The sequence below is a fragment of the Schistocerca americana genome, chromosome X (assembly GCF_021461395.2).
Source record: "Schistocerca americana isolate TAMUIC-IGC-003095 chromosome X, iqSchAmer2.1, whole genome shotgun sequence".
Lineage (NCBI taxonomy): Eukaryota > Metazoa > Arthropoda > Insecta > Orthoptera > Acrididae > Schistocerca > Schistocerca americana.
This window is the reverse complement of record NC_060130.1, coordinates 771,649,297-771,667,806: the sequence shown is the minus strand read 5'-3', so window position 1 is coordinate 771,667,806 and position 18,510 is coordinate 771,649,297. Positions and strand designations below refer to the sequence as shown.

The 18,510-nt window shown below is 39.4% G+C and overlaps 1 protein-coding gene across 1 annotated transcript in view; it reads left to right on the top strand.

The window, feature by feature from the left end:
* Positions 1–18,094, top strand: part of LOC124555426 (histidine decarboxylase) — a 387,573-nt gene extending 369,479 nt beyond the window's left edge. The window contains exon 16 of the mRNA XM_047129330.1: positions 15,739–18,094. Coding sequence (XP_046985286.1) covers positions 15,739–15,797 — 59 coding nt within the window. The 3' untranslated portion in view covers positions 15,798–18,094. The remainder of the gene's footprint in view (positions 1–15,738) is intronic.
* Positions 18,095–18,510: the final 416 nt, after the last annotated feature.

Below are 18,510 nucleotides of genomic sequence, written 5' to 3'. Positions count from 1 at the left end.
ACCGCCCCTTCCCTACTTTGCGAGTATCACTGCGAATGTAGATAGATGACTGCTCAGTACGTCCATTCAGTGTTAATTCTTGAACACATAAATCATCAAAGTGTACCAGACAGCGCTCTACGTATTTCTAACACCCCGAGCATAGTGCTTAATTTACGATCTATCTCTCTGTGTATGAGAGTCACAGAGCATTCTCGCTGTCTTAGGGTAAAATTATAGAGCGAAAGACCCTCCCCCCACTCTCATTGACCAACCTGCCCTGCAGCACCATTGGGAATTATTCTGCAACCGATCAGAAGAAGACCGGTACACTCCACGTCTCGTGAATGAATGGAGCTTTCCGAGTCCTAACTCATCCAAGTGCACTAGATTTCTCAAGATGCGCCCATGTCGAGAAGTTTAGCACTCCTTATTGATGTATAGTAACAAATTTCAAAGTGTCATGATGTAATAGCAGACAGTTAAGAAGAACAAGAAACGAATGATTTTTATGCACAATGGAGTTTCCCATCGAAACGAAGGGAATCAGGGAGGCAGTCAATTTTTTTCCATCGTGGCAGCATTATACTGTATGTCTATTGAGGTACCAGTGATACTACTACCGTAGTTGACGCTTTTCGGGAAGACAGAGAACCATTCACCTCTAAACTTACTTGCATCTGCGTTAAAGGATAACAGAGAGTGGACGGGGTGATCGATTGAGATGGAGCTGTAATGAGGCACGATTTAATGGTTGACTGACTGCATTCTAGAGAATAAGAAGTTGCTGCAGGTCCATTTTTCCACTGTTCCGTCCGCATGCAACAGCCATGTGACATAGTCTGCGTTCTACTTGTACACAGCCACTTGTTCTGTATGTGGTTTGAAGCACTGTCTACTTGCGATCGTTAACGGTAAACGTGTAGGTCATCAGAGGATTTCCATCTCATGTGTGATGAAACTTGACACACTGCTATAAACGAACTTTGATTTATGCGATGTGCTCCATCCCCCCCTGTAGCATCTTGGGTGTAAAATCGAGACTTCAGCGTCATAACTAAGTTTGTGATAGGTGCTTGTGAGGCGCTGCAATCCCTGTGTGCACATTTGCCTGACAGATGTGCTGTTTACAGAGTTAGTGACGGAATGACTTGTAATTTTCACATGTCGGACGCTGCTGCTATGAATTTATCTGTTTCCTTTTAGGAGGTATCCCCCGCTACTACCGATCATTTTATATAGGCCTGATGCAGGCATCGTATAATTTCTGAACCACGATCAGATGTGAACGGTTGACACTATACATCTCTGGAAGGCTATATTGTGCTCGTATCACGCAGAGCAAATGTTTTACGGAAGTTAGTGGAGCTTTTATAGTTCGTAATTTTTCTCTCTTGTATGGTGCAGAATTACGATGATAGCGTGTTGGGCTGATGGATTTGAATGGACGTGGATGTGCTACGGTCTGTAGTATCCGTATGTAGTTCGAAAACGTACCACATTGCGCGCATTTCCACCGAATGGTCGAAACACGGTCCTGTTGCACTAACTCAGGTCGTTCTGTTTCTACTTGGGTTGCAGAAGGTGGAGGATATGTCTTTCTCTGCCTTCTGCTCAGTTCCGACCTAATTTGGAACGATCACATGCGCTAAGCTGTAGAAATGGGAGCAGTTGCAAGATGCGTAGGGGCTGACTAAAATCACGTTGGAATTTTACTCTAGCAGACATATTCGAGAAAGATGTCTTGTTTCGAGATATGAGAGTGCCAGAAATATGATTCACTTGTGGGGTGTGATCCAACGCAGGTATGTGGTTGAATGGAAAGACTTGATTCCAAATAATGGACATCATTTCTAGCAGATAGTGTAACACTAGAGATCTGAAAAGCTTGTGTACATTTTCTTACAACCTCAATCAGCACATCATCTACTATTACTGTTTGTATTCCTTCTCAATCAGTCATCGCCTATAACTCAGTGGATATATTGCAGAACCTTTTATATTGTATCGAGTCATAATATGTTACAAGTACTATAGAAATATCTAACTCGGGCATGTGAGTGAGCCGCAAATACCACTTCCATACCACGTCCCTTAGTCGAGTCACTTTCAAATTTCAGCGATTTTATAACGAGGTTGCATTGTGGGCTACGTGTAACTGGAGTGCTGGTTTGATAATATACACTCCAGCAATCACTGTCTCATTCAGAGGTAATGTCATACCTCTATTTATAAATCCAGTATAGCTTTTAACATGGATACTTGTGTGCACCTGTAGAACCATGACCGTTTGTGACAGTAACATACAGTAGTTGTTGGGATCGAGTTTTTTTAACATCTGGCCGATTACATCTCTCTTTCTAGGACACGGTGGTAGCACTCCCAAGAAAGACTTATGAGACATGTCCACCCATGGTTGATTTTCTTTCAGTATTATTTCGTATCGCCAGCGACCGGTTATTCACGAAGTATTATACTTAGTAGTAGCGGGGTGCATGATATGTTCACATTTGGGCATCAGGCTTATAAAGTATGTGTTTGTGTTCCGACATGTGTAAAGGAAGTGACTATGTCCTGTCGTAAGGAGAGTATGGATTTGGCGAGGAGTACTGTGATGGTATTCAAGTCATAAGAATGTTACTGATATTTCTATTTCCAGAGCCACAGTCGTCAACAGAGTGTATTTCCGATACTTCGTTCATTGTCGAATGTCATTCAACTGAGACTGCGATCATAACATTTAGTTGTAAGTACAGGGATAAAATATATATGTGACCGATTTCGTAGGATAAACATTCTATATCTACGTGCTCGGCCTGCAGCGCCAGTGACCTGTGCAGGGGCGATTCATGTGTCCCATTAACAGTAGGAGCTGTCAGACTGGACATGCCTGATGGAGTGTAGGAATGTAGTTAAATTAACCGTGTTGTCCTCTAGATGACCAAATAGCGAACTAATATTTAGTATGTGTTGGATAGCTTTCGTGATTCCGTGGAAATTTGAGAAGATTGAACATGGAGGTGCGTTTATGCTTTATTGTTATTCCTGTCCATGTAATTTGTTCTGTTGACTGCTTCTGCGCATTTTGTGCCTTTATTTAGTTGAGAGAAGATCGATTGTGGTGTGTGCATTTAGCATGTGGAAGACACGTTTGCCAGTTCTCTAGATATGAGAAACACTTTAGTTGACCTTGTAAATAACGGGTATGATTTGGAATCTACTACATCACTGACATCGGTATTTGAGAGTGGAAATATCAGTTTCCTCTATTTGTTTCGAGTTGCCGAGTAAACGTCTTCACGGATGTGACAAGTTTCTAGTTAGTCAGTGGTTTACAGCACGCCCCACCTAGCTAAAGTTTCGAGTTTGTAGAGAACTAATTTCCAGTCTGTATTTTGGGAATTGCTGCCTAGTGCTTGATATCGAGAAGTAGCGCGGAAATGGTGTAATATTATGGCGAACCATGCGAAAAAATACATGTGTTCTTGTAAGCCCTGAGTCTGGATATGTGTGTAGAAAAGCGAGCAAGCAAGGAAGCAGGTTCGGAGCAGAAAAAGTAACATGTCTGTCCTGAGGGGAAACGATCCCGAATTTGTAGAACAGTTCTGAGAGCGACTTCGGTCCGCTTTGGGTGCTCTGGTCGCGCGTTGGGGCTGGATGACTTGTGATCGTTGGCTGTGGGAAAATATCTTGTGCTGAGAGGAGTATATATATGGTACTGTCCATCTTCATGGTGTATGTATGAATGAGGTAAAAGGGATGATTTTGTTTGGCGCAGAATACGAATTGTATGGTTACTGCATCAACACAGTAGACGGTGATATATTGCTGGGATGGAGATCGGTTTCGCGCACTAATATTCAAGGTCCTGTCCTCGTGGGAGAGCAGTGTAATTGAGTAGGAGTCTTTCCGTATTTGAAGTTATGTTGGGTACGCCATGATATATTGATGGGTCGCAGGTCAGTTTCATGTTCTGGTATTCAGGCTCTTGTCCTCAGTGGGAGAACAGTGTAAATGAGTAAGAGTCTTCCTGTATTTGACGATATGTATAGTAGTTTGTAAGATTTAATTTCCAGTGGAATATGGCCATCTCTGTAAAATAACCGCTGAAAGTCACGTCTGCAGAAGGAAAAAAGGCAGATGGTGCTTTGATATTGGCCACAATAGGAATTCGGCAGGTAAATTCGATAAGAGCCAACCATAATTCTCGATTCATTCACATCCTTTGTGCTGGAATATAAGAGCATCTACATAGCGGAGGGAACTTCTGTGTGTGTTGAAAGCAGGTAGGGAAACATGTGAATGGCAGAGTACCACGTTAGGTCCGTGAGGAAGACTGAATTTGACGTTACTCTGCGCTATTTTCGTAAACAGGTTCCGTTAGGGCAAGAATTTCCGTGCATACAAGCTGAGACATCAAGAAAGCGAGCGTTAAATGTTTCAGGGACACTATACAATTCCCGATTCTTATTTTTACATAGTTATGTGACATCAGCATAACATTGAGAACCTTGTTAGATGCACTTGCGAGAGTTTGTAGCTACGAGCGTGCATTTAACGGCGATGCGTCAGTCATGCTGGGCAGTTACGCATGGTTAGACACTTCTCTCACGTTGCGTTAGGAACAATGCGCCCTGTGCTACTCTGTCATCAACGGTAAAGACACATGCTGCCCCAAAGCGTCTCATGTATGAAACAGGCGTGAGCATGCTTTGCAGTTCGTGATGTCACAATGACATCGACTGTATCCTCAAAAACAGTAACAACTTTCACCTGTGTCTGGCGGCGGCTCACGTCTGTGACGACGAGTGCACCCCTGGAGTTCCTGCACTCCTGCCCGGTCGCATCAGCACCTTGCGCCCTGCAACAGTGCATAGGTGAACGTGTATTTCAAGAGGAATTCCTCAGGTGTCAAGTATGAAAGGAATGTCGCTGCGACATGCTTGAGGGCAGCTGTGCATGGTTTGTCAGCTGACAGGCACGTCACTTCGCTAGGGCTGAATGTAGCCTCCTGTGCGGTCTATTGGACAGAGGGTGCGGAGGGTGCTTGCTCACGTTGATTACATGTCTGTTGCATTATTTTGCGAGTGGGTCTGTAAGCTGTGCTATGCGATATTTGGACAGTTTACAAGTTGATTTCATATCTGCACATCAGTGTACTGCACTATTTAGGAGGATTTTGCATGTCTGTGCTGAAATTATTTTGGAAAATTAGGAGTTGTTAGAGTGTCTGGAGAGCATTATTTAGAAGTAATTTACAGGTCTGCCGACTGTGTATTGTGACCCCAAGCACATCAGGGAGAGTGTTTTGAGTCAGTGTGATAAATATACTCCATCCCTAAATAAAATGTTCCAAAATAGAGTACAATTCTTCCTTACTCTCCCCAGCAGCCCAGCGTAGGCTGATTCATTTTCACGCCATTTTCCCCCTCGAGACGACAATCTTGGATTATGTCACGGGAGGGATGAAAGTACCATCTGGTGGTGGTACAGTATACTAGGTCTAGACCTCTTGGCCAACATACTCTTTGCCGCCATCTTGGATAACGGTACTTGTGTCATGAGCTGACATCATGGCTGCCATCTTGGATTATGTCACGGAATGGGAGACAGCACCCTCTGGTGGTGGTACTGTGTACTAGGTCAGTTGAAGTGCAGATGTCGTGGTGAACGCACTGGATGGTGGTGATGCTTCTAATTGTTTAAATAAGACTGGTGCATGATTTCGACAGTTGATGATTATCGAGCATTACTTACTCATTACTTACGAGTGGTTTGCATGTCTGCAGGCTGTGCAGTGCATTATTTTGACAATTTACAATTATCAAGTGTGTGTGTAGAGTATTATACATGAGTTATTTCGAAGTAATTTGCAGGTCTGTATGCTGTGTGGCATGTCAGAGCGTGTGTTCTGTATCACTGTGATAAATATACTCCATCCGTAAATAAATTGTTCCAAAATAAAGAACATACACTCCTTCCTCTCTCCAGCAGCCCAGTACAGGCTGAGTCCTTTTCCCACCAATCCCTAGGAAGAGGTGGCGGTCAGGTGACTTAGGTTAGTGGTGGTGAGCTTTGTTTCCCACAATTTTCTTAGTTTGGTAGAGAAACCCCAAGTGCCCTTTCTCTGCTGCCAATATTCAAACTTGGCGCCAGTTCCTAGGAAGAGGTGGTGGTTGGATGATTTAGGTTAGTGAAGGTAGCCCACGTGACCTATCTTCTCACGATTTTTCTTAGGTTAGTAGAGATAACCATGGTGTGATGCAGTATCCTGTTGGAATTTGAACTTCCCGCCATTTTTCTCGAAGAGGGAAGGGAATTACGTTAGTGGATGTACATCAATTGACCTATCTTCCCGCCAAAAGCCGCCATCTTGAATGTCGTTACAGTCACCATCTTGGATGACGTCATGCGCTGTTGCCATGTCTACACGACGCCATCTTGGATTACGTCATCGCCACCATCTTGTATACGTCTGGCAACCATGGAAATTGTGGCCGTATCCCCGTTTCCCCAATACTATTGGCTCCGTGATACCTGAAGTTGGGGAGACATCTGTCATAGTATTACTATTTAGGTGGCGGTAATCCCAACTAAACCAATACTTTTTTCTGAGCTGTCCATAGACTTTTTTTGGCATGATCACAATTCCTGCCCCTCAGGGACTAGTACTCCAATCTATAATCCCATCAGCCAACTATTGATTTATAAATTCTGTCAAAATTGGTTACAGGATCGTGGGATTCTGTACAGCCTCCAATACACTCGTGCTTTGTTTTCCTGTCAGAGTCCTGTATTGTGTTACTGGCATAGCAGGCAATGAAATTATAGCAACAGGTCCTCCATTTATCCTATCCATTCCCCTGAAATGCTACACGAAACACAGTCCTAGTAGCATCCTGTGCCTCATCACAGTCAACATCCCCATGTGGCAATCTTCCTCATTCGTAATCTCCAACGTAGCCAGTAACGTACCTTTTAATAACTTAACTTCTTCAGAGCCAAAATTATTCACATTGATGGGTACCATTTTGTTTCCGCCCCTGTCATGTACACGTAAAGTATTGCATTACACCAAACAACATGCCGCATCCAATATTTCACTACTCTCTAGCGGTTCTGTAACACACAACATATTAACTGGTAATTCAGGCTCTACATTCGCCCATAGCGATTTCCCAGTGCTCCTAACACAGAGTCACATGTGTCGAGCCTTAATATCATTGCTCGTGGTTCAACTGGAGTGTTTTGTAGGTTAGACATTCCTTACTGAAGATCGACATTGATAACAGTGTCCGCTATTCGAAATGTCTTCCCAATAAGTCATACTACATGTTGTCGAAGTTCAACTATGGCATGATGTTCATGCAGAAAGTCCAACCCTAGGATCTTGCTGTATCCTTCATTTACGTGAGACATCACTTTGAACATTGCTTAAATCTCGGATGGTCCATTATGGCCAGGGCAAATCAGCTGGTACATACTTTACAATTCAATGAACGTTACCAACAGATGTACACTTAAAGATATTTTATTTTATTTTGAAAACAACCAGTTCTGACAATTCATTTTGCCATCTACAGGCCCCATATGCTTTTTTCCAATCAATGAACTTTTCATATAGTGCCATATCGCGAGTCGCAATCATTGTGCAGCTAATTCATACGAAAGCTTGACAGAAAATGCTTAAATCTGGTTGCTTTGAAGAAAAAACTCATTATCACTGACCTCAATGGTTGTTATTTATTTATTTATTTATATACTTGTTCCATAGATCTGTACATGTGAGCAAGTCACTCAGATGTGGAACGTGTCAATATACACTCCTGGAAATTGAAATAAGAACACCGCGAATTCATTGTCCCAGGAAGGGGAAACTTTATTGACACATTCCTGGGGTCAGATACATCACATGATCACACTGACAGAACCACAGGCACATAGACACAGGCAACAGAGCATGCACAATGTCGGCCCTAGTGCAGTGTATATCCACCTTTCGCAGCAATGCAGGCTGCTATTCTCCCATGGAGACAATTGTAGAGATGCTGGATGTAGTCCTGTGGAACAGCTTGCCATGCCATTTCCACCTGGCGCCTCAGTTGGACCAGCGTTCGTGCTGGACGTGCAGACCGCGTGAGACGACGCTTCATCCAGTCCCAAACATGCTCAATGGGGGACAGATCCGGAGATCTTGCTGGCCAGGGTAGTTGACTTACACCTTCTAGAGCACGTTGGGTGGCACGGGATACATGCGGACGTGCATTGTCCTGTTGGAACAGCAAGTTCCCTTGCCGGTCTAGGAATGGTAGAACGATGGGTTCGATGACGGTTTGGATGTACCGTGCACTATTCAGTGTCCCCTCGACAATCACCAGTGGTGTACGGCCAGTGTAGGAGATCGCTCCCCACACCATGATGCCGGGTGTTGGGCCTGTGTGCCTCGGTCGTATGCAGTCCAGATTGTGGCGCTCACCTGCGCGGCGCCAAACACGCATACGACCATCATTAGCACCAAGGCAGAAGCGACTCTCATCGCTGAAGACGACACGTCTCCATTCGTCCCTCCATTCACGCCTGTCGCGACACCACTGGAGGCGGGCTGCACGATGTTGGGTCGTGAGCGGAAGACGGCCTAACGGTTTGCGGGGCCGTAGCCCAGCTTCATGGAGACGGTTGCGAATGGTCCTCGCCGATACCCCAGGAGCAACAGTGTCCCTAATTTGCTGGGAAGTGGCGGTGCGGTCCCCTACGGCACTGCGTAGGATCCTACGGTCTTGGCGTGCATCCGTGCATCGCTGCGGTCCGGTCCCAGGTCGACGGGCACGTGCACCTTCCGCCGACCACTGGCGACAACATCGATGTACTGTGGAGACCTCACGCCCCACGTGTTGAGCAATTCGGCGGTATGTCCACCCGGCCTCCCGCATGCCCACTATACGCCCTTGTTCAAAGTCCGTCAACTGCACATACGGTTCACGTCCTCGCTGTCGCGGCATGCTACCAGTGTTAAAGACTGCGATGGAGCTCCGTATGCCACGGCAAACTGGCTGACACTGACGGCGGCGGTGCACAAATGCTGCGCAGCTAGCGCCATTCGACGGCCAACACCGTGGTTCCTGGTGTGTCCGCTGTGCCGTGCGTGTGATCATTGCTTGTACAGCCCTCTCACAGTGTCCGGAGCAAGTATGGTGGGTCTGACACACCGGTGTCAATGTGTTCTTTTTTCCATTTCCAGGAGTGTACATAATAAAATACATAGAATAAAGACACTGTTATAGTATTAATAACAGTGCACAAAAGTCACACTTATTAGCTTAAAAACTAGTCAACATAAATGTGAAGATAGCAGTTTCATATTTGGGTCATTATTGCATTTATTTTAACCTTGAACAGTAATCAAAACTTCCCACTTTGGGTTTAAAAGTGACCCAAAAATGGAATGAGAAAAACAGGAATTTTTACATTAGGGCATTATTACATTAGTTTAACAGTAAACAGTGTCAAAAAATTTAAAAACATCTTTCCAATCTGGGTTTTACTTATTTCTCTGAAAGAATTCCTCTAGTGAATAAAGTGAGGTCTCAAGTAAATAATTTTTTAAGCTACGTTTAAATACTGATGTGCTACTCCTTATACTTTTGATGCTGTTGGGTACGAAATTGAAAATCTTCGTTCCAGCGTACTTTACCCCTTTCTGAATAAGTGTCAAGTTCTTTAACTCACAGTGGAAATCCTCTTTTATTCTGGTGTTATGTTCATGATGTAGGCAATTTGTTTCATACAGAGTGGGGTTATTTATTATGAAGCACATCAGTGAATATATGTACTGAGATGTTGCTGTCAGTATTTCAAGTCGTTTAAAAAGATTTCGACATGAGGTTCGTGGGGTACACCACAAATGGATTCTTATTGCTCTTTTTTGTGCTGTGAGGATTTTCTTTGCGGCAGGTGTATTGCCCCAGAAGATGATGCCATAACACATGACTGAATGAAAATAGCCAAAGTAAGCTGACTGTGAGATGGTAATGTCATTGAAACGTGACAAAATTCGTAAAGCAAATGTTGCCGACGTCAGCCGTTTTAGTGTTTGTAGAACGTGATGTTCCCAGTTCAGCCTACTGTCCACGTATACGCCTAGGAATTTTGATAAGTACACTTGCTTTATGATCTGATCATTCTGTGTGATAACTATTTCTTTTGGGTTTTTGTGGGTTGTCTGGAACTGGATAAAATTGGTTTTTTTCAGGTTTATTGAAAGGGAGTTAATACTAAACCAACCCAGAACTTCTTTAAGGATATCATTGACCTCGGATTCTAAGTCAGCAGTTGACACATTATCCACCACAATGCTCGTATCATCAGCGAACATTGTAAATTTACACTGCTTATTGGTGGATAAAGGCAGGTCATTAACATATATGAGGAACAGCAAGGGCCCAAGCACTGATCCCTGTGGCACTCCATGCTGCACAATTCCCCACTCAGAGTCCACTATATATTGTGATACACTATCTGAAACATCTAGAATAATCTTCTGCTTCCTATTTTCGAGGTACGATTTTAACCAGTTCCCTACAGGTCCTGCAATTCCATAATGACAGGCCATCTTGAAGAGTATCTGGTGATCTACACAGTTGAACGCCTTTGATAGGTCGCATAAGACATCAATTGGCAGCCTCTTGCTGTTTATAGACTCTAGAACATCATTTGTGAATGAAAAAATTGCGTTATCTATTGAAACTCCCTTTTGAGAACCAAACTGCTGACTGTTAATGATGTTCAGGTCACCAAGGTGTGCCACAATCCTGTTGTACAGCGCTTTTTCTAGGACTTTTGAAAATGTTGTTAATAGAGAGATAGGGCGATAGTTTGACACATTTGTAGCATCCCCTGCTTTGTACAGGGGCCTGACAACAGAGTATTTCATTCTGTCTGGAAACACTCCTTGTTGCATGGATGTGTTGCAGATGTGAGACAAAACTTCGGCCACTTCACTACAGCAAGCCTTCAACAGCTTGCTTGAAATATCGTCGATACCAGCAGAATGTTTATTTTTCAAAGACTGTATGATTTTTTTGATTTCATTGGCAGTAATGGGAAGCACACTTATTTGACTGAAAGGTTCTGGAAAATTATTTTTCATTATACAGGTAGCTTTATCTACAGAACCATGGCAACCTATCTGTGTTGGGACAATTAAAAAATGTTGGTTAAAGATTTCAGCAATTTCCTCACTATTAGTTATCTCTGAGTTGTCAACAGTTAAAACAATATTTTTGTCTTTGGTGTAGTTTACAGTCCCTGTTTCTCTCTTTATCACATTCCAGATTGTTTTAATTTTATTTTTAGAATTAGTAATTTCAGATGATATACACATACTTTTGGAGTTTTTAATTACTTTGGCAAGAATTTTACAGTAGAGTTTATAATGTTTTAGCTGAGCAGGGTTGTTAGAAGTCTTTGATGCTATGTAGAGTTGTCTTTTTCTCTGACAGGAAGCTATGATGCCCTTAGTGAGCCATGTTTTTTTTTTTGCAGACCTAGCAGGTTGGACTCTGTATGACTTTTTTGGAAATACACTTTCAAAGATACCTGCTATCTCATTTGTGAATAAATTGTATTATGAATTAGCAGTTTCTGCTAGATAAACAGGTGTCCAGTCAGTATGCTGAAGACATGATCTGAACATTTGAATAGCTTCCTCACTTATTTTCCTTACTGTTTTCCATCTAAGTGAGGTGTCACTCAGAGGAATTCCCAAGCTGTTGAAGGTAACTCATTGTCCGTCATGGTCAGACAGACCATTTATAACCATTTCAATATTAATATGGTTGACTTTACTCTGATCAACAAAAACGTTATCAATGAGAGTACTGGAAGAGGTTGTGGTTCTGGTGGGCGAGCTAACCATGGGAACAAGGTTGTACGTGCCCATAAGATTTTCAAACTCCACCTTGCAGGGAGAATTAACCAAGAAATCTATGTTAAAATCCCCAACAACTACCATGCCCCCATTTTTTCTACTTAAGTACAACAAAAGAATATCTAATTGTTTAACAAACACTTTAAAATTACCAGATGGTGCCCTGTAAACTGCCACAACTGTTAATCTGGAGACAGTGTCTGACACCTCTAAAGCACATACTTCAAAATGTAGCTCAAAGCAGAATCTTTGTACATCTAATGCCATGAACAAGACATTGTTTTTTACATATACAGCTACTCCTCCTTTGTCCATATAGTTCCTGCAATAAGACGTTGCCAAAACATAGTTGGGAATAGGTACCACTTCAATACCAGCAGTGATGTGGTGTTCTGTTAGACACAGAATGTGGGCACTGTTTATACCTTTTGTGTCTTCTATATTTGCTGTGAACTGATCCAGCTTGCAGTATAGGCCTCTTATGTTCTGATGAAACACTGTTAACTTTTGTTTGTCTTTAATTGTATTGCTGTTTGAGTGAACTTTCTTTTGTGTATTAATTACTTGTTGCAGATTTTTGTTACTGGACCAAATCCCGCTAGAGTTGGCCCAGCTCACTAGTTTCCCTCGTTAGTTAGGGCTATGACTGGTCTGCTTTCATGATCGTTATTGTTTAGGCCTATTATTTCATGAAAAGCTTTTCTAATGTCTGCTGCTAGTTTATTTTTGCCAAACTGATTTAGATGTAGTCCATGCTTTCTGAAGCTGTGTCTCTCATATCTGTCTGTATCCAGTAGTGTCACATATCTTTATCCCCTTCCCCACCCAAATTATAACATGATGGGTCCCAACGCCTCCTTAATTCTCTTAAGGCCACTGACACGTGCACCCTTGTGTCCAACAAAACTTTGTTTCTTACCATCTGTCACACCCATTATGGCACATTCCATCTCTGCACTCGTTCTCACTGCATTTACTTTAACAGGGAATTCCTGTTGGAGTCCCTGGGGTTCCCTCCTTAGTTTAACAGATCCTTTCTTCCCCCTGTACCACATCTATTACCACCCCTGTAACCTTGCTGTAGACCTTCTCCTCCCCTACTAGCATTCTCATTATATCGCTGGCCACCTCTGTTAACTTCACCACTCCTTCATGGCTGGTAGCACTGCCCCTGCATGTGACCTGTTCGTCCACAGATAAAATACATATATGTTTTTGATCCCTCAACCCTGTCACCCTGTCAATTTCCTCATATTCCAGAGCTAACCTAAGCCCAGTGTGGAGATCTTTAGGCGCCATCTTTAGGAGTCCAGAGCACTTGCTTATTACTTTTGTGCTTCATTACGTCAACATTGCCATGAATTGTATATGTGGATCTACACAATAAATAATAATAAATAATAATTGTCTAGTATGCAAATACTAGAAGGATTGAGGAGGGTATGTACAGTAAAAAGGAGGTTTTTAATAGATATCAAAGGCAAGAAAAGAAAGCATAGAATCAAAAATGAGGAAATCAGAAAATGATTGTGAATCTTGGAACTTCAGGATGAGACAGTAACAATAAATATGAAATGGTGTGGACGTATGATGAGACGGAGAGGAAAGAGCACCTAAAAATAGTACCTCTTGAAAGGTTAACAGGAGAGAGAGAGTAAGAGAAAGACCTAGGAAGAGATGGACAGAGACATTAAGGAAGTCCATAGAGAAGAAGGGAGAAATATCAGAAGCTGTAATTAAAGAAGAATAGGAATGGTTGAGAGACAGACATGAAGCAGGTCACTGGTTCACAGTCTGATTCAGGAAGATGGAAGCAGATAGACCAATAGAGTAGAATATCATAGAATAGAATCTTTATTTTGACATGACATGTTATACACAATCATTTGATTGAAACATTGGTGACTAATTCAATGAATAATTCTATTCCTACTAAGTACTGGTATACCTAAAACAAGATAAATTAAAATAACACATATGGATGCTCCCAGAAGCACATTACAACATAAAAAGGTAATTACATCTTAGATTTCTTCCTTTTTCTTAAAATTTCAACAGTGGTTTGAAATGATTCTTTTAAAGTATTTTTCATGTTTGTTTCTGTACTTTATAAATATGGACATACTTCAAAGACCATATACTTTCATAAAAGTAGTGTATATGTTTACATCTAGATATTTAGATACATGGTTCACATGGTACATAGTTTATATGTATGGACACACATAAAAAGAACATATGTCTCCATTAAAAGGGAACATAAGCATACACATAGAATGTAATGTAGCAAAAACAGGAAAACAAAACAGATGCAATATCTCCTACTTGTATTCCTCATTTATAAAATCATCCACACTGTAGTAGCATTTGCTTTTTAAATATTTTTCAATGTTTGCACATGTGGATTCTAGCTTGCAGTCCTTCAACTTTGAACGGATTTTGTTGCTAAGCTTCAAAGCCATGTAATATGGAGTATTTTCGAATAATGTTAATCTGTGGCAAGGTAACATGTAATCTTGTTTTGGTCTTGTTTCATAAGTAAGTGTAAATGAATTTCCCTCAATAAGATGTGGGTTTTTTAACTCAAAGAGAAGTGTTTTCATATATAAACATGGAAGGAATTGTCAGTAAGTCAAGGCTTGCAAATAAATGTTTGCATGATTGTCTATTGTTTGTTCCAGTCATAGCTCTGATAATTTTTTATGTAGCTTGAACACTCTGAGGAGGCTTCTTTTTTTCAACTCTCCAAAAAATTATGCCGTATCGTCCAACTAATATAAAATATGCATGATACACAATTCTCCTAACAGCTAAGTCAGTTACTTTATTCGGAATCCTCAGTGCATAACCAAAACTATTTAACTGCTTCAATAAGCAATCCACATGATCAGTCCATGACAAGGTTTTGTTTATGGTCACTCCCAGAAATCTGACAGATTCTGCAATTAGCAGTTCTCTGCCTTCATAACTTAACTGTGTTACATATTCAACAGTTTGTTTGGTCCTGGAGTGTACAATTTGAGTTTTTGTTGAGTTAAGTTTCATAGCATTATTATTTATCCAATTTTCTAGTTCTTGAAGAGTCTGTTTTGTTTTCTGTGCTAATAAAGAAGAAGAGTAAAACTGAATCCAAACTTAACTAAATCATTCAAAGGAGAGTGTTCTACTAAATCTGTTCTTACAAGAGTCACTTTTCCTTTGATCTGCAAACAATAATGATAGTATATTTTGCATCATTCAACTCTTTGTTTTTCTACAGAATAATCTTCAATAGTAATGTAGCTAATGTCAACAAAATATTTATAAGACAAAAATTAGGAATATAAGTGACATGCAGTGGCCTCATTACAGATGTACATATTTTTATACTTACTTACTAGAACATTTACTCTTTCTTGTTATTCATAATACAATAATGTAAAGCAGGTGGTCAGAAGGCAGGATTTAGAAGACTATATTTTTTTAAAATAACAATGTTCTGTGAATTGATTTGACATTCTTGTCTAGTGTATGGTGTCGACTTATTTATTCCACATCACTCAAATCATTTATGACTACCCCTCATTCCTTTCACATTCATCAGTATCTTTTTATGTAGTTTCTTTCCACTATTTAACTGTATCTTTACAATATAACAGATTTTAATTGGCTTCAATTTTTTTTTTCAAAAAAGCTAATATGATCTCCACATATCGATAGATATTTTCTTCATATCACATACATGTGTGTAACTGAATGACAAAAAAATGCACCAATGGCAGATATTTCTCTAAAATTCTCTCAACTTAGCTATACAAAGGCTATTTTCAACTCTGTTAATTTTTTTTTTTCAGATGAAGTGAATGATATGCCCAAATTATGTGCAAAGTGTGGGCATATAATCAAGGAATGATGATGATATTCTGTGATGGAACATCTCAGCCTAGATTAAATACATAAAATTTCATAAGTCTATTTCAATAATGAATAAAAGTATATCACTTTTGTATCATGCATACAGCCTTTATGAAGCTTTCTTTCTTGTGAGATATTTACTGAAACTACTATGTTAGAGCTAAGTGAAGTATTCAACTTGTATATTATCAGAAGGGAATGCCTATTGATTTTCTTCATGCATAAGGCTTGTAAGGACTGGTAAACAGGTTTTTGTGACTTCCAATTAGTAACATATTCATCAGCAAGTTTTTCCAATGTCTGTAATCAGTATGTGTCTGTAACATCTTAACATTTAACTTAACATCATATTTTTAAGTGCTTATATAGTCAGGGAATGCATAAATAAGTGCACTAATATTGGGCCTAGAATTCAGGTTAACAATGTTTTATCATGCAAATCAGGAAATGAGATGTAAATATGAATCAAACATTAATAGAATATTAACACTGTTGCAATCAATTAAAAATGGAGTAGTTTTGTTTCCTCTGGAAGACTTTAATTTTTTATTATGAGAAGATAGGAATGGAATTCTTCAAAAAATGTTAGAAAAATGTAGACAATTGAAAGAATGATTACTGTTTTTATAACCTATATCAAAGTAGCTTCTCAATATGGAAACAAAATTATCACGCACAAAGGAAACTATGAATTCTCAGTTTCTGATAAGATACGAAGACTCCTTTGAATAAAAATTTAGTTGCCACAACATTTTCATTAACATAAAGCCAAATACTAATATCTGACAGTATTTTATATAGAATTCATTATATTAGGAGTACTTTATGGCATATTCCGATCTTGCTCCTATATGCTGTCAATGTTTTACTAGAGTGGATGATTTTACTATAATTATCAATGCAATAAGTAGTCATATTCGAATAAAATGTTAAGTTGTCATTGTGAAAACATCTTTTTAAGTAATAATTACTATAGATGAGTCCAATTCCAAGAAACTGCATCAATGTAATGTTGCTCATCAGCAAAAAAAGAAACGTGTTTTATCATTTTAGTCACAAATATTTGGAGGGGAATAAGAACATTTTGTGGATCAGAACAGCAGTTTACATATCAGACAGACATTAACAGCTAACTGTTGTCAATCATCTGTTGATATGTGCTTCAGATTGCTAATAGTAATTATTGACAATGTTTTAGGTTATATAATTGTCCCTTAAATGAAGCAGCCATCTCAAAATAAAAATAAAAACATTTTCTAAAAATGGCAATAGTGGAACTGTTGGGTCTGCTTATGTGACAGGTATAGGATGAAGAGCATTATGAAAAGTTAGCACTGAATATGAGGTATATTTTAAATTTTGAAACATTATTTAAATGTATGTGTTTGTGAGAGAACTGCATCTGACTAGTCTTGTTGATCACATTTATTTGCTTCTACTACCAATGAATTAAATTACTTTCATGTACCATTAAATAATAAAACTGAAATCACTTAATGTTATATGATGTCTCAGATTCAAAAATCAGAAGTTATAGTAATATATTCATTGTTATGTAACTTGGCCTATAGATTTTGATGTGGGTTGTCCTAGATATGGGCTCTCGTGCACAAAAACCTGATGCCAGGACCAAATTCAGTTTAATTACAGTAGTGTTATTTTCAAAAGAAATAAAAAAAGAAAAGATGTAGAGAACTGAATTAGTTATTTTGGAATAAATCTAGTTCATATACAGTTGTACCATATGTAATATGCTGTTAGTGTTTAACTGAAATTGTTCTTGAAAGCACATTCAATGGTACAAATAAGGTAATAGTTTAGGTTAAATATTTCATGTTACAAGCCCAAGATTAGGCCAACATGTTTCCCTTCTCTGTTACCTTTAAAAAATAAAAAACTGTTAACATATTAATCCTAGTAGCAGTTGGTACCTATATATGTCATGCATCATAGTAATTCCTTGAAATATAAGGAGCAGAATATACTCCACATTTTCAAGATATCAGTAAAATTCTAGACATTGCAAAACTGATATAAAACCTAATTTTTAAAGGTCATAACAGATGTAAATTTTTCGAGACTAAATATCTCTTGAATTTGCTTGTGTATGACTAACAGAAAGATTCATCTTAATTCACATCTACAGATATTACTATTGTTTACAATATTGTTCATAATAAGATGCTATAATTAGTTACCAAAATTGTTAATGAAAGAAAAGTTCCTTGCTACAAATAAAATTACATATGTATTCTACAGATAGGATATTCATAATTGTATTTACCTGCAACATAAAATATCTACAGAATTCAACAAATTTCATATTATTTTCTGTGACATCCATAGCAGATTATAAACTCTTATCTGTAATCACTCTTACATTAATAAAATATGTGTTTGAAATGTTGAATCATATTTTTATTTCTGTCACTGGATATGTTACAAAACATGCAATTAAAGAAGCAAAAGCTCTTCATCTTGACAAAATCAAAGTTTTTAATTTACTGTGAAACATTTTCACTCATTTGTTGTGTGCTGCAAATCTCAGCTCTCATCAAGTTTCAAGCAATCTTGCAGCTGTAAAGTTGGTTATGTGGCTATTCTGAAATGCTGAAATCCATTTCTTTCTGTTTCATTCAAGACTTAAGAATATCTGAAGTATTTTTGGAACAGATTACTGATTCTGCAGAGACAAATCAGCTCAGTAAAGA